This window comes from Nannospalax galili, unplaced genomic scaffold (genome assembly GCF_000622305.1).
Source record: "Nannospalax galili isolate Female #2095 unplaced genomic scaffold, S.galili_v1.0 scaffold538, whole genome shotgun sequence".
In the NCBI taxonomy this organism is placed as follows: Eukaryota; Metazoa; Chordata; class Mammalia; order Rodentia; family Spalacidae; genus Nannospalax; species Nannospalax galili.
The window spans coordinates 5,009,868-5,035,211 of NW_008343842.1; the positions used below are offsets into that span (position 1 = coordinate 5,009,868).

Consider the following 25,344-nt stretch of genomic DNA (forward strand, 5'->3'; position numbering starts at 1 on the left):
CACTGGTGTCGTGGCAATGCCCGAGGAGGACAGAAGAGGCTATTGGATCACCTGGAACAGGAGTTATGGATAGTTGTTAGCTGCCATGAGGGCTCTGGGATTTGAACCCGGGTCTTCTGCAAGAACAATCAGTGTTCTTAACCACTGAGCCATCTCTCCAGCCCCCATACCCAGTTTTTATGTTGTATTTTGCCACAATAAAAGAAATCCTTTTAGGCTAGGTGTGGTAGAGCACACATTTAATCTCAGTACCCAGGAGGCAGAGGCCAAGACAGATGCAGCTCTGTGAGTTTAACGCCAGCCTGTTCTACATATTGTTTCAGAACAGTCAGGGCTATATAGTGAGACCCTGTCTCAAATTAAAAAAACAGAAACAACTCCAAAAAGCACTTAGCATAGCTTAGGAAACCTATGCATGGGGAGTTGAGGAGTGTCAAACAAGGAACTCTGGGGGCTGGAGAGACTGCTCGGCGGTTAAGAGCACTGGCTACTCTTGCAGAGGACCCAGGTTCAAATCCCAGCACCCACACGGCACTCACAACCAGTTCCAGGGGATCCGAAGCCTTCTTCTGACCTCTGCAGGCATTACACAACACAGGTGCACTTACATATATGCAAACAATGCACTCATACACAAAAAATAAAAACAATAAAGATGGGCTGGAGAGATGGCTCAGCAGTTAAGAACACTGGTTGTTCTTGCAGAAGACCCGGGTTCGAATCCCAGCACCCACATAGCAGCTAACTGTCCGTAACTCCAGTTCTAGGGGATCCGACAGTCTCTTCTGTCTTCCACGGGCATTATACGACACAGGTGCACTTACCTACATGCAGGCAATACATGAATACACATAAAATAAAAATAAGAAGAAGAAAGAAAGGAACTATGGGGTATGATAAGGCTGAGATCCTAGCAGACAGTCTGAAAGGGCAGGTTCCAACCTCCATCTGTGTAGAGGCTGTGATCTCAGCAGACCACTAGAGAGTGCCCATTCCAGCCTCCCTCTAGCATAGGGGCTCAGAATGCAGGGGGCTGCCTGAGAGTGCCCAGATCCTGCCTCCACGTGGTACTATCAAAATGCCCGAAAGCAAATCCTGAAACCATCACTCTAGAGTCCAGCCTTGGCAGACAAAAGAAAAACGAGGAGGAACCCAATAGAGGGATGCTTTTGGACGCTCTCGTCAAGAAATTCCAATGAACATTTGAAAATTGTGTTTTTTCTAGTTCCCTGTCTAGAACTTGTAATGCTAATCACTCTTGTCTTTACTTCTCCTTCATATCTCCTATTCACCAGTCAAGGACTTTCTTTTCCCCCTACAGATAAAAGTTATACAATTTGGGAGTCTTTTAGATAGATCCACTGTCCAAGGGGTACCCCAATTGCCTCACCCTGCGTCTCTGTTCAGCATGGAAGAAGCCAGAGCCGACTGCGCCTGATTCCCTATCCCCAAGTTGGGTAACCTCTTCAGAGAATGGTGTGATAAGAATAGGGGGTAGGAATTGGCTAGGCAGTTAGTGTAAAAAGACCCCAAAGAAAAGTAGCCAGTTTCTTGGCTAAATGTCAAAATGTCCTTGGGCCTCTTAGCGCCATACTCTGTTCCAAAGCCCAAAAATGTCAAAAAGTATTTGGGAGCGCTTATCTAGTCCTTAAAAGATTTTAGGGTCACCTCTTTAGAGTGGGGGGGACTGTTAGAGTAGCAAAAAGCTCCATTTAAAAAAAGAGAAAACACATTAAGTTATCAGAAAAAAGTGATAGGGAGATATGGGAGGAGTTGAGGGGAGGAAGTGGGCATGGATTTGATCAAAATACCTTATATGCTTCTATGTCTGTATGAAATTTTCAATAAATTATTTTTAAAAAGAAAAATAGAAAAACAAGAACAAAACAAAAAGGAAAAGGAACTGTGGCAGAGGTCCAAGTGGGAGGGGAGAGATCACATACAAGGCAGAGTGTGTGTGTATATACACGTGCGCGCCAGCTAAGAGATTAAGTTCATCACATCTTGATCCAATAACAACCTGTATTTACATGTAAATGTTTCTCTTATGCAAAACGGCAGAGGTCTCAGAAGAGGATTTTTTTTTCCGTCTGGAGCTTGTGCAGTCGTTGGAAAAGCAAAGCTGTCCCTGGGGTATCCCGCGTCTGCTCTGCCCCTGGGAGCTGGGCGAGTTGCAAGACGCTGGGCTCGGCTTGCAGAGACTAGCGAGCAGCGCCCCTGCCTGGAGGCCAGCAGCGCGACGGCCACACTGCGCATGCCCAAGCGGTGCGCCTTAATGCGCAGGCGCCGTCCGGCCGCCTAGACTCCACCAAGTGGCGGGGCTAAGCGGGGCCCAAGATGGCGGCCAGTCGCTACCGTCGTTTCCTTAAACTCTGTGAGGAATGGCCCGTGGACGAGACCAAACGGGGCCGGGACTTGGGCTCTTACCTGCGGCAGCGGGTAGCGCAGGCCTTTCGGGAGGGAGAGAACACCCAGGTGACCGGACGGGAGGCGGTTGGGGGGGCGTCGGAGCGAGGGGCGGAGAGGCCCAGGCGGGGCGGCAGTTCTGCGCATGCGCGGGCCTCCGTTACAGCCGCCGACACGTGTGCGCGGTCCCCAGTTTCCAGCGAGCCCGCCTGGCAGTGCGAAGCTCCCCCTCTCTGTTCGGGCTTCTCACCTGTCTGCCCCGTGCAATGACCAGAGAAGCATCCCTGAGGTCCAGGTGCCCCTGGGAGGCCCAAATACCAGGGGTGAAGGTTTGGCTGGTGTTGGTTAAAAAATTCCTCCAGGAGATGCAGGGTTGAACCACAGATGTGAACAGCGACAGGCGTGTGTCTTCCGTACCATGGTTAGTGGGGTGTCGGTGAGCCGAGCTGATCCCCAAGAACCTACTTTTGTATCTTACTCTGACCCTCTGTATACCTGTGCAGCAGGTGTGGGGCCTCCACCCAGGCCCCTTGTCTGAGTTGGGAGCCTTCTCTGGCATTGGTTTCCTCCATCCAGCACTGGCCATGTGCCTGGAGCTGTGCGATGTTAGGTTCTAGGGAGGACACAGCCTTGAATTCGGTGAGGCCTTGCCCTTGTGGCTTTTCGTTCTCGTTCAGGGAACAAGAACACAGACATAAAATGGTCCGGGTAAGTTCTTTGATCATGATAAAAGGTAGTATTGGTTCGGTAACTTGGGCTTTCCGGAGGAAGTCACGCACAGGTGAGACCCGGAGGGAAAAGGACGGTGAACGAGATGCACCTGGGAAGGGCAGGTCCTGCACTGCAGAGGAAAATGAGACCGGCCTGTTAGCTACCAGAAAGCAAGCCAGAATGTAGAGTAGTGAGTGGGGTGCCGATTTCTTTTCTTTTTTTAAGACAGGGTCTCCCTATAGCCCCAGCTGGCCTGGTCAATGTAGACCAGGCTGGCATTAAACTCAGCAGAGATCTGCCTGCCTCTGTCTCCCGCGTGTTGGGACCAAAGGCATGTGCTACCACACCCGGCTAGGGTGCCGATTTCTTAAGATCTGAAGCCCCCTAGGAGGGCAGGAACTAGGCCCCATATTTTATATATATATATATTTTAAAGGCAGTGTATCCCTGACTCAGACTGGGTTCAATCTCAGAGATCCACCTGCCTTTGCCTCCCTAGTGCTGGGATTAAAGGCGTGCGCCACAATGCCCAGCATAAAGATTTACTCAGTTTTTACTTAGAGTACACAGAGCAGTCTTAAAGGCTCTGATTAGAGTTAGCTCTTACTTATCATAAGGTCAGTGAGAAGCCACTGGGCACATTTAGTCCTGGGGGACTGGTGTGACCTAATTTGAAAAGGTCACTGGTGCTTTGTGGTGCATGCATTACAGAGAACAAGGAGAATGGGGCTGGAGAGAAGCTCGCTGTGGTACTCCAGGCAAGAGATGGTGGTTTGGGTGAGGCTGGCAGCCCAGAAGTTGGAAGTCACTGGATTCAAGTAGTAATGTGTAGGTCATGTTAACAGTGTGGATGTACTGGATGTGGAGTAAAGGGGAAGAAGAACCAAGGGTGGCACCTAGATTCCCCCCACCCCCTTTTCTTTTTTTGGCCTGAGCAGCTGGATGCTATTTACTCAGATGGGAGAGACTAGACAGGACCAGGTGGGGTGTGGGAAGAATGTTGCAGGTTTGACGTTAGACACTTTAAACTTGAGATGCCAAGCATACTGGCTTCCAAGTAGAAATGTCAGGTTGCGGGGGGTGGTATTTGAGCATGGGGCTTCCGCAAGAGGTCAGAGGTGTCAAGTGAGGTACACAGCCCGCATACAACCTGAAGAAATGATTTGTGAAGTTTGACCAAGTCCTGCCAAAGCAGGATCTTTTAGCTTATCCCAGCACAGAGCCCAAACAGCCCACCTCAGAGCAAGAGCACGCCAGTGACTAGACTGCCGATTGTGGCATGGATGGCATGTCCTGGCTCAGGACTTCTGGGAGTCTACAGCTGAGGTCCTCACCTCGTGTATAGTGGTCTTCACTGACCCACAGCATAAAAGATGGTGAGATTCATTCTGGTCTCAATCTGCAAACCCTGTGGGGTTCCTAGGGCTGTGCTCCCTACTGAGCTTCCTGAGAGTAAAGATGGCACCCCCATACCCACCCACAAGGTCTAATGTAGTTCTTGGTGCACAGAAAGTGCCCAGTAGATGTCTGAATAAACAAATGATTGGTTATGGCTTGTGAGGCAAGTCGTCTCCATTATAGTTGCAGATATAGCAGAAGTAGAAGTGGTGGCAAGTGACAGGGCATACATCTGTATCCCAAATGGTGTTCTTTGATTTGGAACGTTGTTTGTGGGGAACAGCAGGCACTATGGACAAGGGCCAGTATCTGGTCCTCAGTGTCAAGGAGTTTAGACTTGGGCAGCCCAAGACTAGACACTCAGAAGATGAGAGAGTGACACTGAGCTGCTTGACTGTCAGCAGCACCAGGAGGGGAGGGCTTTCTCTTTGGGAGTTGTCATCCTCTGTCATCACCTAGGGACGCAGCTCCTGATCAGCCGAGGCCCACACAAGCTTGAGTCATAGCCGCAGATGCAAGTCAGGCCCTGCCTGTGGTTCCGCCGCAGTTGATGGATGTGCTCTGGGTAGAATGAGCCAGGGCGTCCTGGTGGTAGCAGGCACATTACTCAGGGTCTGTGTGATAGCTCATCCAGTGTCACCTGAAATTGATCCTGGGCTTAGTAAATCTTTGTGATAATTTTTGGAGGGAGCAGCCCCTGACCAGGACTGGGAACAGTATGTGAATCACTCCCACCACCACCCCCAGATCACTTATAAAAGACCTTGAGAAAGGTGGTTCCAGGAGACTCTTTATTAAACTGGCAGCAGGGGGCGGGATGAGATCTGGGGGCAGACCGATTGGGATGCCTCCTCCCCACACCGTTCTGCCACTTGTGAGGCAGGTGGGGCTGGAGGGGGCGGTGGCACTGGAAGCAGCCTTGTTGAGACCAGCCTTCTCTTGGATTCTTGGCTTCTTGCAGCCTGCCAAGGATTGTCAGATACACAGCACACGTGACACATCTGATTCCATCCTTGGTGCCACCAGTAGCCATTCCCATGCCCATCTTACACCAAAACCAAATCTGGAAGGTCAAAGCACTTATGCAGATGCCCCGACAGTGAGAGACAGCCCTGGTCTGCATCACCTCCTCGGTGCCAGCCGTTCCCCAGCTGCCGTTCCTTGACTTGCTGCTTGTCTGTCTCTTTGTGAGCATGGGTCATGCCCTCCATTCTCCAATCAAAGCTTTATGGACTACAGTGGTTGGGGCAGATAATTAACCATCTCCCACTGCTAGCCCACCCGTGTTTCTTTGCCCATCACTACCCTCTCAGTGCACCAAGAAGAAAGATGGTCCTCAGTGGGACAGCACTGTAGAAAAGCCAGGCTCACCAAAGGCAGATTCATAATTCAGACCCCCAAGCCAGAGCACAAAACCCATTGCCTCCATGTGTGCCACCTCACATTGCCCTTTGGGGAGCCTCCAGCCTACCCTAAATACACCAGGAGAGGAGGTAGTGGTGGGAAGCTGGAACACACGGAACACCTTTTTGCCCTGTGTCCTGTTGTGCCATTTTGTAGTCCGTGGTTATGGGTCTTATCTACATTGAATGCAGTTTCCTTAAAAGAATGTGTGTTCCCTGCAGCACAGGTTCATAAAAGAACCCCAGCTTGGGGGATGGTGGCAGAACAACGAATAACTGCCTTAACTGCAAGCAGAGAGCAGACCCTTCTAATGAGTTCATTAGGCACGCCAGCAGCTTTCTGAAAGCTCTCCCGGGCCTGCTTAGCCAGCACAGCCCAGCTCTGGGAAGGGGCCTGGGAGGACCTTCCTGCCTGCCTAGCATGACCCCTGACCAGTGTGTTGTATCCGGGGTTAAATAATTGGCCCAAAAGAAAGAAGTCAAACTTTGTGTTTGTAGTGAGGTAAATCATACTGCCGCCTTTTGGGAGGGAAGTCGAGGCCTTGTAGTCTTCCAGTGAAGGCCTTGTCCTTGGCACCTCAACGTGGCAGGCCCCCCCCAGCTGCCTGGCACATACTGGCCACAGGGAAGCCATCTCACTGTGGCTTGTGAACTTCTGCCACTGAAGCCAGAATTTGGGGAAGTGATCTGAGGACAGATGGTATTGTGTATAACTTCAAGCTGCACAAAACAGGAGTTGTGAGGAAAGTCATCTTAAGGGGGATTGTGGTCGTCCTCATTTTCTCTGTCTCCACAGTGGGAGTGGATTGAGTGGGGTGAGTGGTGTTTGGAGCAGGGGCTGTGCTGACCTGTGCCCGTGGAAAGGTGGTGCTGTTCCTCTCAAAGGGTGAGTGACCTCCTCAGTGGTCGCCACTTCCTTGGACATCTTTAGGATTGACCTGCTGCCTCCAGAGCCAAGCCTGCCAGTCCTGGTATCCAGATCCATCCCCGGTTAGCTCTAGCCTTGCCTCTCACTACCCGAACAGGAGCCCATCCTCAGCATGGTGTCTTATCCTTTGCGACTCCAGTGACTGCTAACCGCTGCACTCCACATGCCAAGAATCTGGTGGGTTTGGAATGTCAAACCCTCCCTGGGTTCCACCTGAAATCCCTGCCCATCTGAAATACCTTGTCCTGAACCTCCTCAGGGTTTTCCTCCCAGTCACCTCCCCGATCCCTGTGCTGGGGGCAGAGTTTAGAGACTGTGGCTGCTGTGTGTACCATTGCACACCTGCCTTACTGCCACACCTGTCTGGCCACCACTCTGGCTGAGCTCTGCAACACTGACATTCCCTAACTGTTGTTTGGTTCCACACCCCCGAGGCATGGCTGGTTTTCAGTGATGTGTCTCTTGTCCCCTCAGCTCTACTGGCAGCTTCTCCAAGGCCAGAGCTGGGTCTCCTTTATGTCCCCCCACAGTCCCCTAGTAGAATAGTCTCCGTAGTAGGTGCTCAAGATAGATGTCCAGTTGCGTTGACAGGCTTATGCTCCATGGCAGAATGACTCATCTCAGAAGTTCATTACCAAGTCATGAAAATATGCCTGGACCAGTGCCAGCCCTACCTTAATTAGTAAAGCAGTCTGCAGCACCCTTTCCCAAAAGTGCTTATGTGTCCCTTGTGTGACTGGAATAGGGGCCGCTGTACCAATTGCTGTCACCACCCAGAATTCAATTTTGAAAATCAAAATCCGTGCCTGCGGCACTGATGTAGATTTTTATGTATAAAAGTTTAATATGGTAAAGAGAGATTTACTGTGACTGAGCAGGGGATATGCAGAAGGCACGAGATGGAGCTGTAAAGGGCGCTTGTCTCGGAGCCTCCATCTCCTGTTCGGGGAGCAGCACTGAGTTTTTCATGATGCCCCTGCTGCGGCTGTTCATCTCCAAATGTCTATAATCTCATTAGGTACAAATGCAAAAAGTCAGGTAATCTAAAGCTTGTCTCTAGGAGTCTTTCTTAAAACCCACAGAACATTGCATCAGAACCCTGGATGTTCAAATTCAGGAACGCTCTGCTAGAGGCCGAGTGGGGTGTAAGGTGCAGATGCATGGTGAGGCTCTTGGAACCAGACAGGGCTCTCCTTTGATAGCCTGTTCGGCAGTAAACAAAGACTACTTTTCAGTTGCTGAGCTGGGGTTAGCTGGGACAAGTGTCTCTGAATTGGCTCATTGCTGTCTCCTTAGCAGTAAGAATGTGCTGGTAACGGCATATTGCAAATGCTCATCACCTCCACTGGTGGCTTTGTGTGGCCTCCTGTCAACACCTGACCTAGGGGGAAATTAGATGACAGGGTCATTTTGTATTTCTCTCTCTCTCTCTCTCTCTCTCTCTCTCTCTCTCTCTCTCTCTCTCTGTCTCTGTCTCTCTCTCCCCTTACCTCAAAAATCTTTGAGGCTGAGGGGTCACAGGTCACTTCCTCTTATGCAGTTTGCTCTCACAGGAACATGCGGTGCAAGGGTGGACCTTTGCGCTCATCCAGTCTGCACTGCTGCAATCAGGGTCGGGAAGGTGAGGAGGGGATACCCTCCATGGCTCCTGAGCACCTGTAAGAGGAAGCAGATCAGGGTAGCCTCTGCTGGGGAGATTGGCTGAAGCGCGTGACTTCACGCCACCCTGGCTCTAGGAGGCCACCCTGGCTCTACGACGCCAGCCTGGTGATGGTAGGAGGGGAAGGTGCAGCCATGAGAAGAGCCTTTGGAATGAGGAGGGGACACCCTCCATGGCTCCTGAGCACCTGTAAGAGGAAGCAGAACAGGGTAGCCTCTGCTGGGGAGATTGGCTGAAGCGCGTGACTTCACGCCACCCTGGCTCTAGGAGGCCACCCTGGCTCTACGACGCCAGCCTGGTGATGGTAGGAGGGGAAGGTGCAGCCATGAGAAGAGCCTTTGGAAGATATGAAACTAGTGCTCAAACCCCTGGTCCAGGTCCAACCAGGCCCATTAAGGCCTCTGCATCTCCCACCATCTCCCGCATCCCCTAGCATTGCATTCTCGAAAGATGCACCAGCTACTCAGGCCCACTCTGTGTCCTGACCGTGATGTGTATCTGAATACATGGCCTGGGTGTGGCGGGGGCCTCTCAGGTGAGCATGTGAATGCGTGGCTGGAGGGAGAGTGGAGGCCACTGCCAGGGATGGGGGGAGGGGGCTCCCAGTACCACTGTTCTGCAAGCCACTACGCCCAGACTTGAGACAATTCCCACCTTCACATTCGTCTTCTACACGCACCCAGTTTTCTTCTAATCCATTTGAATGGTGGGGGCACAAAGCCTATCCACCCTATAATACTTGAGTGTGTGTTTCCTGAAACTCAGGATGTTCTCTTATGTGACCACAGTCACAGTCAGGGCCACTGTCTGGGGAGGCCTCCCAGAGCCTCCCGTCTCTTGTCTTTCACACATTGCCATTTTTTGAGGTATACCAGTGAACTTGACCTTTCTTTTCAAAGAAGTGATAATTATAGTCCCTACCTCCGAGGGTGGTATAAGGTTAAAGGAAGAACACTGGGCTGATCTGGGCCCTGGCCTGGAACTCAGGGGAATGGAACCACTCTCCATTAAGGTTACTAGCAGTAAGTACAGCTCTACCTTACAAACTAAACAGGGAGAGAGTCTCGAAGGCCCACCCAGACCATGATGGGTGTGCACCAGGCACAGGAACAAGCAGGGGAACCAAGGAGACAGCATCAGAGGTGTGGGCACGAAGGAGACGTGTTCCAGCAGGGCCTGGCTGGGGCACAGCTGTTTACATGGGTCCTCGTGCTTGCAGGCAAGCTCTTTGCCAACAGTCGTCTCCCTAGCACTGGTATTTGGTTTTTGGAGACCAGGTTTATTGCGTAGCCCGGGCCTGGAACTTATGACCTTCCTGCCTTCAGCCTCCCAGAATCCTGGGGATTCAGGCTGGTGCTGGGTGAAGTTACCTTCCAGTGATCTAAAGGCTTTAAGCCTCATGCCAGTGAGGGCCACTGTCTGGGGAGGCCTCCCAGAGCCTCCCGTCTCTTGTCTTTCACACATTGCCATTTTTTGAGGTATACCAGTGAACTTGACCTTTCTTTTCAAAGAAGTGATAATTATAGTCCCTACCTCCGAGGGTGGTATAAGGTTAAAGGAAGAACACTGGGCTGATCTGGGCCCTGGCCTGGAACTCAGGGGAATGGAACCACTCTCCATTAAGGTTACTAGCAGTAAGTACAGCTCTACCTTACAAACTAAACAGGGAGAGAGTCTCGAAGGCCCACCCAGACCATGATGGGTGTGCACCAGGCACAGGAACAAGCAGGGGAACCAAGGAGACAGCATCAGAGGTGTGGGCACGAAGGAGACGTGTTCCAGCAGGGCCTGGCTGGGGCACAGCTGTTTACATGGGTCCTCGTGCTTGCAGGCAAGCTCTTTGCCAACAGTCGTCTCCCTAGCACTGGTATTTGGTTTTTGGAGACCAGGTTTATTGCGTAGCCCGGGCCTGGAACTTATGACCTTCCTGCCTTCAGCCTCCCAGAATCCTGGGGATTCAGGCTGGTGCTGGGTGAAGTTACCTTCCAGTGATCTAAAGGCTTTAAGCCTCATGCCAGTGTCCCCTCTTTTCCTTCTCTGATGTGTGTTCCGTTTTCTGTGTCCACTGCGGTGACTTTTACCCACGCTTGCTGAAGAAGCAATGTGCCAGATGTCCCCTGGAGAGTGAGACAGCTGCCCTCGGGCCCTGGCTGGAGAGCTGCCCAGGGAGACGGCAGCTCCACTCTTGTCCCTGTGTTTTACACTCTGTCCTCAGGCTGCTTCCTGGACAATCCTGATGAAGGCACTGAGCAGGGGTGGGTCAGATAGACAGGAAGGGCTGTGCGCTGTGTTGGCTGAGCGCAGGGACTGCATTTGACAGGAGAGCTGCCTTACTGAAATGGTTAACTCAATGTATTTATGTGCTCTGTCTTCAAGAAAGGACTTTAAGTCAGGAGAGAAATCCATCATTTGAATTTGAGGAAAACTCTAAAAGAGAGTTTTGTCCTGGGAGCTTTCAGAATTCCTAACAGAAAAAATACACTGAACTGCGTAGAGAAACACTAGGAAGGAGAGAAAAGGAAAGGGCACACGGGGCCTGTCTTCCCATTTCCAGGAGGGGCCTCACTGCCTTGGGCATCCAGAGCGGGCACTCCATGTCCCCCCAGGACCATGCTCCAGGGCTCCTCCACCACACTCAGCTGCAGTCCATCCTGGTCCTGCTCAGTTCACTTGCCTCGTAGAAGCATGGCCTCCTCTCCTCTTTCTCCTTTCAGAGATAGTCTCCCGCTGTAGGTCAGAATGGTCTGGAACTCACGGTGCAGCCCCGGATGCCGGCGAGCTCTCAGTCCTGCCTGAGGGCTGGGGTGACAGGCTGGTCTCAACTCCACAGTCACTACAGATGAAAGTTTCTATTTATTCATTTTGTGGTTTTGGTCTTTTATAAAAGAACATTTAATCGACTTCATAATTGAAGATTCATTTCAAAAAGCTTTCTTTTGGGGGCTCTCTTCCTTGTACCCCCGGGCCTCAGACAGACCTGGCTGCCATGCAGTGCACAGGACACCCCACATCGTCTCACATGGTCTTTCCTCCCTCCTGCCATCCACTGACCACCTGAGCATGTGGGGGCTCCTCTCTGAACCCCCAGATCATACACTGCCCCAGCAGCTTGCCCTCCCCACTCTGCCGCGGTATGGTGGTCCTGAGGCGCCCGTAGCTGTTTAGCACAACGTTTATTTGCTTGTCAAGGGACCAGGGATTCTCTAAGTCAGAGGTGGATGAGGTGGGGCTCCGCAGAGGTGATCTGGCTGGAGCTGAAGGGCAGGCTTGCTTCCCACGTAGAGACAGCAGTGTCCCTCCTGTGAACACCTTGCTATACATTGGCCTCCCTCAAGGTACAGGCACTGCATGGGGGTCCAACGCTTTCTTTCACTCACTTTTCTGGGGGTGCTTTGTCTTTCAGATTGCAGAACCAGAGGCCTGTGATCAGATGTACGAGAGCTTAGCACGACTCCATTCAAACTACTACAAACACAAGGTGAGTGGGCTGCAGGCTTTCATATCCCAGCCTCTGTTAGGAGGACCAATCAGAACAAGTGAAAACCCGATTATACAATGTTTTGTAAAGAACCATGTCTTTGCTCCTTTCAATTGTACCCAGCACTTTGAAGCAAGCCAACAGTGGTACCTGGCAGAGGCCTTTAAAAGGTCACTTGAATAAAAGCCAATTTTACATTGTGAAGAAAAGCTGTGCCTCTGTATGGCAGTGTGCTCCTGGGAGGGAGCTGTGGCGGCATCGATCTGGGCCCTCCACGGCGGTGGAGCTGGTACCTCACACCTGATCAGATAGATTGGGAAGGTCCTGTTAGACAAAGCTGTGCTTTTACTCAGCCTTGACATAGTTGCTGTCAAATTCTACATAGTGTGGTTTTTCCCAGACTTGAAAACCATGTTCAGTAGCTCCACAACTAGACCTGGCCAAATGGAAGAGCCTGTGTGCAGAAGGGAACCCTTCCCAATGTTGTCTGCTCAGAGTGGTCCTCCGCGGCCACCACAGCATAGCCAGTGCTGGGAGCTAGTTAGAAACACAGGCTCCTGGGCCCGGCTTCCCAGTCAGCCTCATTCTCCAGATGATTTGCCACAGTAACAAGAGCTGCCTGCTCCTCTGTCTGCTTCGTGCAAGTTCTGGCCTCCAGGTGGCACTGTTCCTCTGCTGGCTAGGCTTCCCGCCCAGCCTAGGGCCCAGGTCAGCTGCAGCCAGCAGAGCAGGGGCAGCGTGCTACAGAACTAACCTGTCCTTTTCTCCTGCTCCTGTGCCAGTACCCCCGCCCCAGAGACACCAGCTTCAGCGGCCTGTCCGTGGAAGAGTACAAGCTGATCCTATCCACAGGTATCGAGGGTGTGGCTGCCCTTCTGGTTGGTTTGCTGGTGATGTTTGAGCTTGAGAGACTGAGGAAGATTGCCTGTTGAGACGGTTTTGCGTGATGGATATCCTCGTGGAATAGCCCAAAGGGAATTCTGAAGCTACGGGGCCTATGTGTTTGGGCCACCAAATATGGAAAAGGCTTCACTCAGAAAAGTACTAAATCTGTGTTTGGTACTTTTAAATTCAAGGCTGGACAGCCAGGAACAGGGGACTACATATTTGCCAAATGGAAGTCATTGAAATCATGATGGAAGGAAAATAATTTTATTTTTATGGTCCTGAGGGGCTTTATAAACAATGAGGCTTTTAATTAAAACAAAAAGCCATTTAGTAAATGAGTCTGGGGATATCCGTCTGTGAGTTATCTGACCCAGGGGACGTGGTCTGCAGGTTAGATACAAGTTTGACTAGGTCTGTTTTAGAGTCATGGCTAGACCCTGGTTAATAGGAAGGAAACTCCCTGCCCCCACCCTCCTCGTTTCCCCATCACCATTGTCATGGGGCAGGGTCAAAGTGGGCAGGTACTGGAAAATTACTATTTTTATTGCTAAGGATATTGTATACGAAAATAGGCAAACCTTTTCTGGGAGGGCATGGCCCTGAAACATGGGCCATCTGGTGCTCTAGAAATTTCTCTTCTTGCCAGTAGAGATTTGACCTTCTAGAATTCTGTTATCTTTCTGAGTGGATTGAAACCTGGTGTCACCTGCTGTGTCTGTGTCAACTCAGGAAAGTTGGGCTTCACCGTGTGGCCGGCAGCTTCCCTTTGCAGCATGTTTTCTTCTGGTGCATAAATTTATTCCCACAGCCCTGGTCATGTTGTCACCAACATTGATGTGTGTCTTTGTGAGGGATCTGGAGAGCGTGAAATTAAAATGAACTCAGGTTCCAGAGACCCTGCACCTTACCCGTTTACCAGCCCTCAGGAAGCCTGAGTGCTCCATGGGGACCACCGCCCCGTGGCCCACACTGCTGCTCCTTGTCTGGCTGCCAGGCAGCTCCAGGAAATCCGCTGATAATGTGTTTTCACAGCCGGCTTCATGTTTTTGTTGTAACTGTGTAGAGTAAACTTAACCACCAGAGCAAGAAGGGACCTGCACACACGGGACCAGCCAGACCTACGTCATGAGTGTGTCCACCCTGGCCCGCAGAGTTGATTGAGGCCTCGCAGTGTGTAGGCAGACAGGGATCCCACAGTGTCTCACTGTGTGCCCCGTTTGGGAACCTAGATTCTGTTCAGGTTCCCAGAGGCTGAGCTGGTTGGTGGCTGTGGCACAGCTGGTCTGGAGCCCGTTGACCATAAAGACGTTAGGACTTTGGAAAACCAAAGCCCCTGAATGTGAAGCAGTGTTAGAATGTCGGCCTGAGGTCCGCCACCGTGAAATGAGCTCACAGGGTCTGAGTCCCTGATGGAACTCTCCTGCCCCAGGAACGTGCAGCCATGGCTGGAGACATTTTTTATTATCACAGCTGGTAAGGGTGGGGTCCTACTGGCCTCTGCTGACACCCTGCAGCACATAGGACAGCATAGGAGAATTAAAAAAAAAATAAAAACACCTGGTGCAAACTGACAGTGCACAGATAAGAACTGCTGTGGTTCGCATTGGGGGGGGGCTGTTCTTACATGTGGCCCCCCATTCTCGGCAGCCATTCTGCCAACATGGAGACCTTCCCATCCAGTGCCAGGCCAGTTCCCACTGTGGTTCCCACATGCCTCACAGCTTGAGGTCTGTAGTTTTGTCCTCATTTTGCAGTTAAGGAACCCAAGGCTCAGAGGGTTCCAGGATTGGTTCAGGGGGCCCTGAAGGAAACAACGGGCAGGATTCGGGCCTCAGTCTACCTGCAGTGACCCACACTGCTGGGTTTGACTCCCAGCTCCTTCCTGTCTTAGTTGTGCTGTCTGAGCAAGGAGGAGGCCCTCCCTCTACCTATATCCACATCTGAAAAAGGTAGTGAGGTCTGTGTGCGGTAGGCCGAGTCCGGGAAGAAAGCACACTGCGGAACAGGCCTGGAGTGCACCTCTGTGGTACTGGGGATGAAGGGGTCAGGTGACCACGGTGTTCCATCACCACTGGCAGTTCCTACATTTATCCTTGAGATCTGCTTTCCACAGTATGGACCCAGGGCCTGGAACACGGAGTGGAAAGCAAGATGTCCTGCTCATGGGGACAGCCCTGCTAGTGTCCTTGTGGACAGGCATGCGACTTCAGCCTGTCTTTCCTTCCCTGTGCAGATACCTTGGAAGAGTTTCAGGAGATGAATAAGAGCGTGTGGAGGAAGCTACAGGAGAAGTTTGCACCCGCCAGGCCGGAGGAGAAGCACAAAGCCTGGGCTCGGGTCTTATCTCGCCCACGGACCTGACACGGCCTTCCCTATTGCTCCTGTCAATAAAACTGCCCAACTTCCTCCAACTGCCGTGTCTGGGACTTGCTCATGTCCTCACCAGAGGGAGGCTCTGGTTGCCTGAGCAGGGATGCTGTATGGATTCTACCAGGACCAGCCCACAGACTGGGCCCTAAGAAGGTGCCAGAGTATGCTCCCAGTGACTCTCCGGCCCTTTTGCTACAGGAGCAGCTGGGAGGAGGCCAGAATCGGCTGTGACCCAACACAGGCGGCAGGTAGCAAACAGCAGCAGGGAAGTGAGGCCACAGATGCAGGGATCCTGCTTGGTCCTCCGCCCACTGGCTCGGAGGACAGAGCTCAAGTCTCTGCCCTGTGGAAACCGTGTGCCCAGGTGGCCTGAGGGACAGCAGAGCTGTAGCCAAGCCTTGAGCAGGTGGGGCCTCAATACTGGGCACATTCTCTGGAAGACCACAGATGGGACCTGTTGGGGCTCCCACAAGTCTACCCTGCTTGCAACCTTTGCTCTTTTGGTATATTCATGTTTCTACCGGAGTGTCTTCCCTGGCTGCAGGGGTGGGCAGTGCCACAGGGCAGAAGGCAAGAAGGATTCTGATGGAATTAGTTACATTGAAACAGTTCTCTGATCAGAGCCCTGCTAGGTGTCAGGGTGAGACAGATGTCAGGCCCTCCTGAGCCTGAGAGGGAGGCCAGGCCAGCAGGGAAGGGCTTGTGTTCTGCCCTCTGCCAGGTAACATTAGGGCACATTAGTCCCCACAGCCCCCAACAGTGCAAGAAACAGAAGCATACACCTGGTTCATGGACTAGGTTTCTGTTAATTTATTTAAGGCAATTAACATATTAGTTCTTGGGACACAAGACTTGTAAAACATTACACCAAAGAGAAAAAGTCAAAAAACAGCCACTTTCACACAGCTCAGACCTTGTCCCCTGGGCCTGTGACTCTTGCCCATGAGGCCCAGAGAGAGGCAGGTCCTGGGAACAAGGCTGTCCATCCTGAGTTGGACCACATGGACAGGGCCGGAAGGTCAGCACACTGTCCCCAGCAGGCACTGGGAGCTGTGCATCCACAGCACAGTGGGTCAGCCCCCAGGAATAAGTTAAACACAAAGCCCTAAGTTGCTAGGAACAGCGACACTGTCAACGCCCTAAAGTGGGTGGCAGCCAAAGTGTAGTGCTTGGAGATGAGAGGCAGCCCAAAGGGCAGGACAGCGGTCTCAAGGACCTATCTTCTAAGGCACTAAGGTAAACTGAGTCACTTTATGGGCTCTAGGCAGGGCTGTCCACTCTGAAGTGCTCCCACCTGGTCAGACCTGGCTGGGGGTGGGGGGCAGTGGCGAGCTGGCAGTAGTCAGAGGCTGGTGGGCTGGCAGGCCCCCTTCAGGAGGGGTGGTGCTGCTCCCGATTGGCCCCCAGTGGCAGGCCTGTTGGGACTTCAAGGGCTCGCCTCAGCGGCTCATGCAGTTCTGCACATCCACAAAGCCCAGGCGTTGCCTGCGTTTCCGCTGCTCTGTCATCTAGGTTAGACAAGCCTGGTCAGGCTGCCCATCACCCCTTTCCACACACGGCACTGCTGAAGGGCCATGTCCTCCCTCCATGAGCCCTGATGCAGCTGAGAGACTGTCCCATTAAAACGGCTATGGCATCAAGTCATGTGCTCTGGCAAGGGGACATAAGCATGAGGTGCTGTCTTGGAGTCCTAACACAGGGGACCCTTAAAGGTGCTGCCTGGCATTTACAGAAAGGGGGCCACAGGGTGGGAGGCCCCACACGGAACCAAGGTTCCCCATGGCCTTATCTTTCAGTGGCCAGTGATGGCTGCCTATTGCAGCCCAGCTCTCCACAGAAGGGCCAGTGTTCAGAACTTGCCCCACATCCCAGGCTGGGAGCCAAGGCTCAGAATCTTCCTCCCCGCCATTGGGACTGAAGCTGGGGGTTGCTAGGCTGAACTGGGACGGTGCTCACCTGCTCCTTGAGCTCGTTGAGCTGGGCGGTAAGGTGTGATACCAGCTTCATGGTGGAGCCCAGCTTCTCCTGCAGGATGCGAATCTCATTCTGCTCACCCTCACCCTCATTGCTCACTAGGGACATAGCCCGCATCCTTGGGAACCAGTCCAGGTTCTTGTTCTGGAAGAGACCAAGGGCCAGCCAGGATAAGCTCCACTTAGGGAAAACCACACCCCTGAGCAGATGGCCAGCTGGGGATGTTTCATGGGAAAATCTGAACTAGCCTGGGTCCTCTTGGGCAGGAGAGGGCCAGCAGTGGACCTCTGCCACCACAGCAGGCTGCCTTCGGTACCCAGCCCTGTCCGCCAGGTAAGCCCTTCACTGGCATCCATCTGCTCACTCCCTGGCACGAGGGTACGAGGAAGGCCAGGGCTCAAGCCTGCTTCCTTCTTTCTCCCACTGCTCCGGTCAGGCACACCCCATGCCTCTGGGAAGGTGCAAGCCACCCAGACGCAGGCGGCTCTGCTGAGGGCTAGCACCTGACATATCTGAGAGGCAAAGTCTCGTTTCCAGAGACAGCAGGAGCAGGAAGGAGGGGCCCGGCCAGGCAGTTTTCTGATTCCTTGTCACAGACCAACGATAAAACCTCTTTTAAAGGCAGAATGCTTCAATGACTTCATGACTAAGGAAATTGGACAGATTATATTTAATTCTATTAAGCCTGGTACTTTAAAGCTTTTTCTAGGCTTTCTCTTGGCTTGGAGCAATCTTGACTTTAGGAAGCCGTCCTCTCACTAAAACTGTAAGAGGCCCTGTGGGTCACACAGAGTAATGGCCCTGGGAGGGGTGTCCCCACTGTGCACCTCCCGAGTACCTGCTGTAACCCATGCCTTGGGATGATAAAGTCATCCAGGGCTGACAGATTTGCTAGGGGTTCACTTTCTCCTCCTACCAAAGAGTGGGACAGGGTGGCTAGGAGGGCTTCACACAGCTGAGTGCTGGCTCCAGCTGTTCTCAGTCCCTGGCCCAACAAGTGAGTGCAGCCGTCACCCCTCCAGCCTCCTAAGCCAGTGCAGGCAAATGAGGCCACTCCTCCTGGGTCAGGGACTGCAGGTCCCCGCCTGGGGCAGCACGTGCTCCCACCTTGATCATCTGGGCCACGTAGCTCTCAGGGCCGGTGTAGTCGGTCTTGTTCTTGACACGGACCAGCACAATGAAGTACAGGTAGTTCCACATGTTGTGCTCCAGCTTGATGTGCTCCTCGAAGGACACCGTCTTGTTGTCGAACTTGTCCCTTTCCAGACCTGGGGCAGAGAATGAAGCCATCCATCATGCACAGAGGGCCGCCATGATGGCCACTTCCAACAGCATACTCTGGGGCTATTTGGATCACTATTTAAAGCTCCAGCTGTTCAGCCATGGAGATGTCACCCTGCCCTTTCTACCAGTCCCAGCGCAGGCCAGATCTGCTCCCTCCATCCTGGGATGGGCATACAGCCATCCAGTCATCCACCTTGCACAGGCACCCTGGAGGCCTTAGCAAGGCCCAGAAGCCTCGGTGGTGCAGTAGCAAGCAGGAAACAGGGCTCACCGCAGATGAAGCACGTGGTCTTGAGGATCTCTTCCTTCTTCTGCTTCTCACTTCGCAGATCGGCGAAGGTGTCGATGATCACCCCGAAGATGAGGTTCAGCACGATGATGATGACGATGAAGAAGAACAGGAGGTCATATACCACCCGGGCAGGGAAGAGGGACTCCTGCAGGGCAAGCCCGAGGGCCACCATGAGGACAGAACAGGGCTCAGGACAATGTCACCTGAAACAGCTGCTGGTGCAGATACACCAGCACGTGTGGGGTGGCCAGTGCTGAGGGCTAGAGGGGAGCCCGGCTGAGACCGAGGACAGGGCAGGGCTCTTTGGACTTGGGAGTAGGGCAGGGATGCTCACATCTTTGGAGGGCTTGCGGAGGATGTCGCCCACGCCACCGCCGTTGCGCAACCCGTGGTTCATGACAGTGACGATGCACATGAGCAAAGTGTCGCAGGCCCGCTCTGTGCTATCGAGCTCCCCATCCTCTGTGGGTAGGCAGCACGCTCAGAGCTGGGCCACCCACCTCTGACACACCACACCCCAACTTGTGGATGCCCCAGCCTTACCTTCCAGAAACTCTGGTACTGAGACCCCCGAAACACAGCCCATCTCATCCCTACTGCACGTGCCCACAAACGTGGCAGCTCCATGTGGCATCCCCAGGGGGCTGGCTAGAGGAGTGAGGGCAAGGTCACAAAGAAGCCCAAAAGCATCTCTCTGCTCTATCCCCAGCCTCACATCCCCAGGAGGCCTCCCCTGAATCTGCGGCCCCCCACTGGGCTCACACTAAGGATGATAGTGGGGAGGGATGTCTCTGTACCCCTGAGCCTGGCACCCAGAGAGCCCCTGAAAACATCAAGCTCAGCATAAATGACAGTCCAGCAAGGGGCTCAGCTCAAGCCAGTGGCTCCCAAGGCTCTGTCTCCCTCTCAGACTGCAGTGAGCTAGACCTGTGTGGGGAAGCTGGTTGGTGTGAGCTAGACTTCCCCAGAATTCAACAGGAGGAATGCTGGGAGTCTGGCAGGGTCAGCAAACCCTGTCTGGTCCTGATACGAGTCACCTGTGCAGGGCCAGTGTCATCCCCACACACCCGTCCCAGAGAGGAAGCCCCCAAGACCTCTGGAGTGGTTCCCAGGCAGCCGGTCCACCTCGAGGATGAAGTCATCCTTGAGGAAGAGGAAGCCCACGATAGAGAAGAGGTAGACAAGGATGAGGGCCAGCAGGGCAGTCAGCAGGATGGAGCGGCCATTGCGGGTCACACTCTTGATGACATTGAACAGTGTCTCCTCACGATAGATGAGGTCAAAGAGCTGTGGGGGAAGGTCAACGCCTTGATGAGCCAGCCATCCTCCCCAGGACACTGCCAGACCCTGACAGTTGCCACAGCCTCTGCCAAGGGGGTCTGTGCTCAGGCCAGAGTGAACAACCTGGGTGGGCTTGTAGGAGAAACAGGGTTCTAATGCCAAAGAAAGAAAATACCCCAGGGGAAGGTATGGGGGGTATAGGCAGGCGGACCCCAGCCACCAAGGGAGAAGAATGGTGATTCTTACACTGCGCTCCCCAGGAAGCATTCTGGGGTGCTTCCAAATTAGCTCACTTCACCCATAATTATGCTAGAACCTAGAGGCTGCTGTGAGGCACAGGGCTGCTAAGAACCCTCCCCAAGTTATGGCTAAGAATATTCAAGTAGGAATTGCAAACATGATCTAGGTGAGTCCAGAACTGATCCCCCTACTGTATGAGAGAGACGAGACAGATGGAGGCTGAGAGAAGCCAGCAGGCCTTGAGGGCCAGGCTGGGATCAGGCTGGACTTGGAAGGTTAAGATCTCCCAGCCCAGCAGCAAAGGCTGAGTGAGCCCAACAGCTCAGGGAAGCCCCCTCAGCCCGAACATCCTAGCAGGCTCACTAGAATGCTGTAGAACAGCTCATGGGCGAAGAGGATCTCCCAGCCCAGCAGCAAAGGCTGAGTGAGATGGGGGCTGGACATCAGAAACAGCTCAGGGAAGCCCCCTCAGCCCAAACATCCTAGCAGGCTCACTAGAATGCTGTAGAACAGCTCATGGGCGAAGAGGCCCAGGACACTTGTCAGGATGTAGCCCACATGGTACAGAAACTCCATGTCCATGACCATGGCCTTGTAGCCTCGGATGAAGGTGCCACGGTTACCCACGAAGCTCACCACAAACACGATCTTGTTGGTCAGCTGTGGAGAGAAAAGGGCAAGACATGGAAGTCAGCAGTCCATCACCACCCTGACCTTTCAAACCCTACCACTACACCCAGCTCAGCAGAAGATGCCCATGGAATGAATGGTACTGGTCCTGCTCAGTGTGGGAGGCATGGTATCAATGGACCTGCCTGGGGCTCTTGGGCCCCTTGGCTCCTCCAGCTCCAGGGGAACATTGAGACTCAGGTAAAGGAGGATGGGCCAGAGAAAACCCCACCTTCACAAGTGAAGGAAAAGATTAGGAAAAGGCCCCTTTCCTATATCCCAGGAAATTGTAAAGCACAAGTCTTTGATGTCCACCTGCACACACAGGGCCTTTGGACAGTATATGACCAGCACCCAGCACAGGGCAGCCCTGAGTGCTGCTGATTCAAAGCGGCTACTATCTTGTCTGTGAGTGATGTGCCCACATTGTTAGGGGATGGAGCACAGAACAGTCTCCACCCCTGGTCTACAAGGAGCCTGGGACCCTGATGCAGAGGTGAGGCTGTGACCACAAGGTGGCAAGGAGCAGTAGGCCAGTTCCAAGGCCAACCTCAGAATTATCCAGGTGGCCAGGGAGGACCCCCTGGCACTCACATTGAGGGCACCCAGGATGTTGAGCGTGGGCCCGATGCCCAGGTAGTAGATGGAGCGCAGGATGAGAGCCACGATGAGGGGGCGGACACTGTAGCGCTTGGTGAACAGCGCCGCAATGGAGAAGCAGATGAGGATCCAGAAGAGCAGTGAGATGAGCGGGGAGCCCAGCACGCCTGGGGGCAGCGGGATGGTGTGAGGGGGGCTCACTCAAGTCTTCAATGCCCCAGGGAGGTTCCAGAGCTCCCCAGAATCTCCTTTTCCCAGGAGCCTTCCCGGCAAGCCTAAGGGGCATCTCCCACCCGGCCAGCTGCTGCAAGTTTCTGGCACACATCTACATGTGTGCCTGAACACACATGCCATCTCCCTGGAGATCAAGCAGCCCACCTGTTCCTTGAGCCACACCTGTCCCCTCTAATGTGTGGCGGGCCCACATGTGGTCAGTGCAGGAATGCATCTGCATTTGGGAGGGGCTGGCAGCTTTACCTGTGGACGCGCCCTCTACGTAGGGGTAGAAGAAGGCGATGATGATGTTGATGAACACAGCCAGGTTGAAGGAGATGCTACCCCACAGCGTCATGCGGCGGGAGAACCAGTAGATAAGCGGCATGCCTGGGGGAGGCAGCATGGCGTGAGGGTCCTGACCACCCTACCGCTCAGGGCACCCAGAGAGGGGAGGTGTGGGGAAGGTGAGCCCCCTACCCCCACCCCAGTCCTCACTGCGGAGCCGGCGCTGCCACTCCATCTCGTTGTGCAGGAAGGAGGACTGGTCAAAAAAGTCGCTCACTTTGCTGCCCTGTTCATCCTGCTCAGTGGTGGTAAAGAGCCGGTGCTTTGTCTCCTCCGTCAGGAACTGGCAGATGCCGGGCACCGGGAACACGATCTGCTCCATGCTTCGGTCTTGCCGCACGATCTGGTCAGGAAGCACCTGGTCACACTGGGCCAAGGCCCTCACTAGTACCCCACCCCTGTGCCCAGCACCCTCAGCCTCACCTCGATCTGTGAGGTGTGGTTCTCATAGTAGGCCAGCGGGTCTTCCTCCTCCTCCTGAGCTGGCGCAGAAGACTTGAGCATCTGGGACAGCTGCTTGTTGTTGAGGCTGAGCTGGGGACCAGGGGTGTTAGGTCAGCACCACAGCCAGGCCTGAGCAATGCTCCCAGGGGCGACCCTCAGCCAGTCCCACACAACTAGACCCAGACTCCAGGATTCTGGCACCACAACTAGAGAAGGCCACAGGGCAGCTGATACCCTCTTCAGTCCTGCCCAGGCTGGGCCCTGTTAGAACTTCCCAGACCTGCCCAGATCCAAGCAGGTCTTGCTTTCATTTCTAAATCAGGATTACACCACTGGATCCCAGTCCAGCTCCCAGCCCAAGCCCCACCCACAAATTCCAGCCTAGCTCAGATCCAAGCCTCTTACTTGCCTCCAGTCCATCCCCCGGGTGACAGCAGCCCGCTCCCGGGTCATCTCAGACTCCCAATGAAACCTCAGTTCTCGGCCATGCCCTCATCTCAGCACTCAAGTCGTAGCCCCGCCCCTCCCCAGACACTAGCCCAAGACATACGATCAAGCCACGCCCCTAAGTTCAAGCCCCATCCCACTCCCAGACTTGCTCCTGTGCGCACCATGGAAGAAATGCCCTCGGCCTCCTCCTCCTGGATGCGTTTGACCGGCTTCAGCAGGTGTTGCAGCTGTTTGTTGTGTCTGGAAAGCTGCAGAAGACAGAGTGGCCATGGCAGGGGCGGGGCCATGGCAGGGGCGGGGCCATGGGTGGGGCGGGGCCATGACGCAGGTACCTGCAGCGCCAGGATGTAGATGTTGTGGCCCACTTCACGTGGGCTCACCTCCGAGTTCTCCCGCTCCTCTTCCTGCAGGTAGGCTTTCTTGATGACGTCCACCTGGAGTGAGGCAACACTTGCTCAAATACTTGCTGCTGGGTCCTTAACCTGCTGCTGATCCCCTCTGGGCGGCCAGCGGGGTCTCACCAGCTCCTGAGGCCGCAGGCTGATGAGGATGCGCTCTGCGTTCTCACTGTCATGTCGACTCTCCATCAGAGCCAGGAGCAGCTTGGAGGCGTTGTCCTGGGTAGAGGGGGCACAGGAAGCAAGCCAAGGCTATGGGCCCCGTTCATGACACTGCAACCTCCTCCTCCCTCTGCTTCCAGCCTCAGGTTTGCTGAGAAGGGGCCTGCCTACCAGTCCCCCCACAGGCCAGTCTGGCTGGCCCTGTGCAAGCATGCTCAAACCCCACCCCCATGGCAGACACACACAGGAAGTCCTCAGAACGTAGGACAAGTGGGATGTCTTCCCAACTGTGCACATTTGTGTAGCAAATGCAGCCTGTGTATGTGACCAAAAGCAAACACACACACACACACACACACACACACACACACACACGTCACAGCTACACTGCCGGGCCCCACCTTGAGCTGCAGCACCAAATCCATGCGGTACTTGCACAGTGGGCTGATGTCGTTGAGAATCAGTGCAGTGATGATGTCAATGCCATTGGACTCGTGAGTCACAATGCAGGTCTGACAGGAGAGGGGGCGGTGTGCAGGACCAGATCCATTAGAGTCATGGTGGCCCTGGACCCTTTCCGTGTTCCCACCCACTTACCTACCTCATTCACATACTGCCACCCCAAGGACGCACACGGCCATGCCTGCTCACCTGGTTCTCATGACACGGGCCTTGGCAGTACTCGGTGAGAGTCTCCAGAGTCTGGATGACGAGGCCCACGTTGTCCTCGTTGATGTACAACCCCAGCAGCCCCAGGCCCCCCGTGGTGCTGCCACACATGATGTCCAGGAACTGCAGCGTCTCACACACCAGGTTGTAGTTGGTCTTGTTGTTCTGACAGCGCAGGAAGTTCTGAGGAGCACAGGCAAAGTGGGTATAGCTCCAGCAGGAAAGGCAGGCCAAGCCACAGGGGCACCATGCCCAGCCAGGAGGAGGACACCAGCCCCAGTGACTGCTGACATAGGGGCCAAAGGGCCCTGGTGCGGCACTCACCTGTAGGTCACGGTTGTGATTCTCACACAGCAGCTGCAGGAATCGCAGGATGGGCCGCATCACTAGCACGGAGGTGCCCATCTCGTTCTGCACGCGCTCACCCACCTCATGCCCCCGGTGCAGGCTGGGGCCCAGCGAATAGCGGGAGGAGGAGCTGGGCATGGAGAAGGAGGCCACACGGCCTGTGGGGCGGGGAGACCTGATGAAGCTGGGGCTGCTGGGAGCCACACCTGTCCCTGAGGCCAGAGTATCTTGCCTTGGGACCCCATCAACCTGCATCGTGTGCCCGCTTCGAGCCCCTGACCTTTGGTTGTGGGGTCTGGTGGCTCACGGTCCTCATGTGGTGGACTGCTCAGGTCACTCATGTTAACGGCCACAGTGGACTTGGTCTCCTGCTGAGCTTGCTTCATGCGGTCGTGCAGCACCTTGAAGAAGCGCTCAGATTTCTTGTCGCTCATCATCAGGTTGTAGAAGGATTTCTGGAGGTGGACAGGAGGTGGCAGGCAGCATCAGGGCTAGGCCTGTTTCTTACTGGCCCTGGTGAGTCCTCAAGAGTCCTAGCCTGAAGCTGGGGATGGTGGTGGATGCCTGGCATCCTAGCACTCAGAAGGTGGTGGCAGGAGGATCAGGAATTCAGAGTCACCTTTGGCTACATATTAAGCTTGAGAGCAACCTGAGGTACATGAAACCTTGTCTCAGATGATGGAGCTCTTCCCACACAGATCTGCCCTGTGTTTTGTTGGCACAGGAATAG

General features: G+C 53.9%; 2 protein-coding genes across 4 annotated transcripts in view; one reads left to right on the top strand and one right to left on the bottom strand.

Moving 5' to 3' along the window:
- The first annotated feature begins 2,291 nt into the window (after positions 1-2,291).
- LOC103739693 (ubiquinol-cytochrome-c reductase complex assembly factor 2) lies at positions 2,292-15,283 on the top strand. The gene is made up of 4 exons (XM_008840149.2): positions 2,292-2,475; positions 11,910-11,984; positions 12,767-12,836; positions 15,106-15,283. Exons 1-4 carry the CDS (start codon positions 2,338-2,340, stop codon positions 15,231-15,233), a joined length of 411 nt encoding a protein of 136 aa, XP_008838371.1. The 5' UTR covers positions 2,292-2,337; the 3' UTR covers positions 15,234-15,283.
- A 727-nt stretch (positions 15,284-16,010) lies between these two features.
- Positions 16,011-25,344, bottom strand: part of Itpr3 (inositol 1,4,5-trisphosphate receptor type 3) — a 76,462-nt gene continuing 67,128 nt past the window's right edge. For all 3 annotated transcript variants that reach the window (XM_029566919.1, XM_029566917.1, XM_029566918.1), the window contains 19 exons: positions 24,895-25,069; positions 24,591-24,772; positions 24,249-24,449; positions 23,999-24,109; positions 23,559-23,654; positions 23,370-23,471; positions 23,199-23,285; positions 22,567-22,677; positions 22,294-22,486; positions 22,060-22,185; positions 21,577-21,749; positions 20,809-20,973; positions 19,887-20,079; positions 19,336-19,440; positions 19,127-19,254; positions 18,772-18,937; positions 18,324-18,484; positions 17,199-17,360; positions 16,011-16,750 (listed from right to left, as the gene is read on the bottom strand). In XM_029566919.1, the coding sequence (XP_029422779.1) occupies positions 16,682-16,750; positions 17,199-17,360; positions 18,324-18,484; positions 18,772-18,937; positions 19,127-19,254; positions 19,336-19,440; positions 19,887-20,079; positions 20,809-20,973; positions 21,577-21,749; positions 22,060-22,185; positions 22,294-22,486; positions 22,567-22,677; positions 23,199-23,285; positions 23,370-23,471; positions 23,559-23,654; positions 23,999-24,109; positions 24,249-24,449; positions 24,591-24,772; positions 24,895-25,069 (2,706 nt within the window). In that variant the 3' untranslated portion in view covers positions 16,011-16,681. The remainder of the gene's footprint in view (positions 16,751-17,198; positions 17,361-18,323; positions 18,485-18,771; positions 18,938-19,126; positions 19,255-19,335; positions 19,441-19,886; positions 20,080-20,808; positions 20,974-21,576; positions 21,750-22,059; positions 22,186-22,293; positions 22,487-22,566; positions 22,678-23,198; positions 23,286-23,369; positions 23,472-23,558; positions 23,655-23,998; positions 24,110-24,248; positions 24,450-24,590; positions 24,773-24,894; positions 25,070-25,344) is intronic.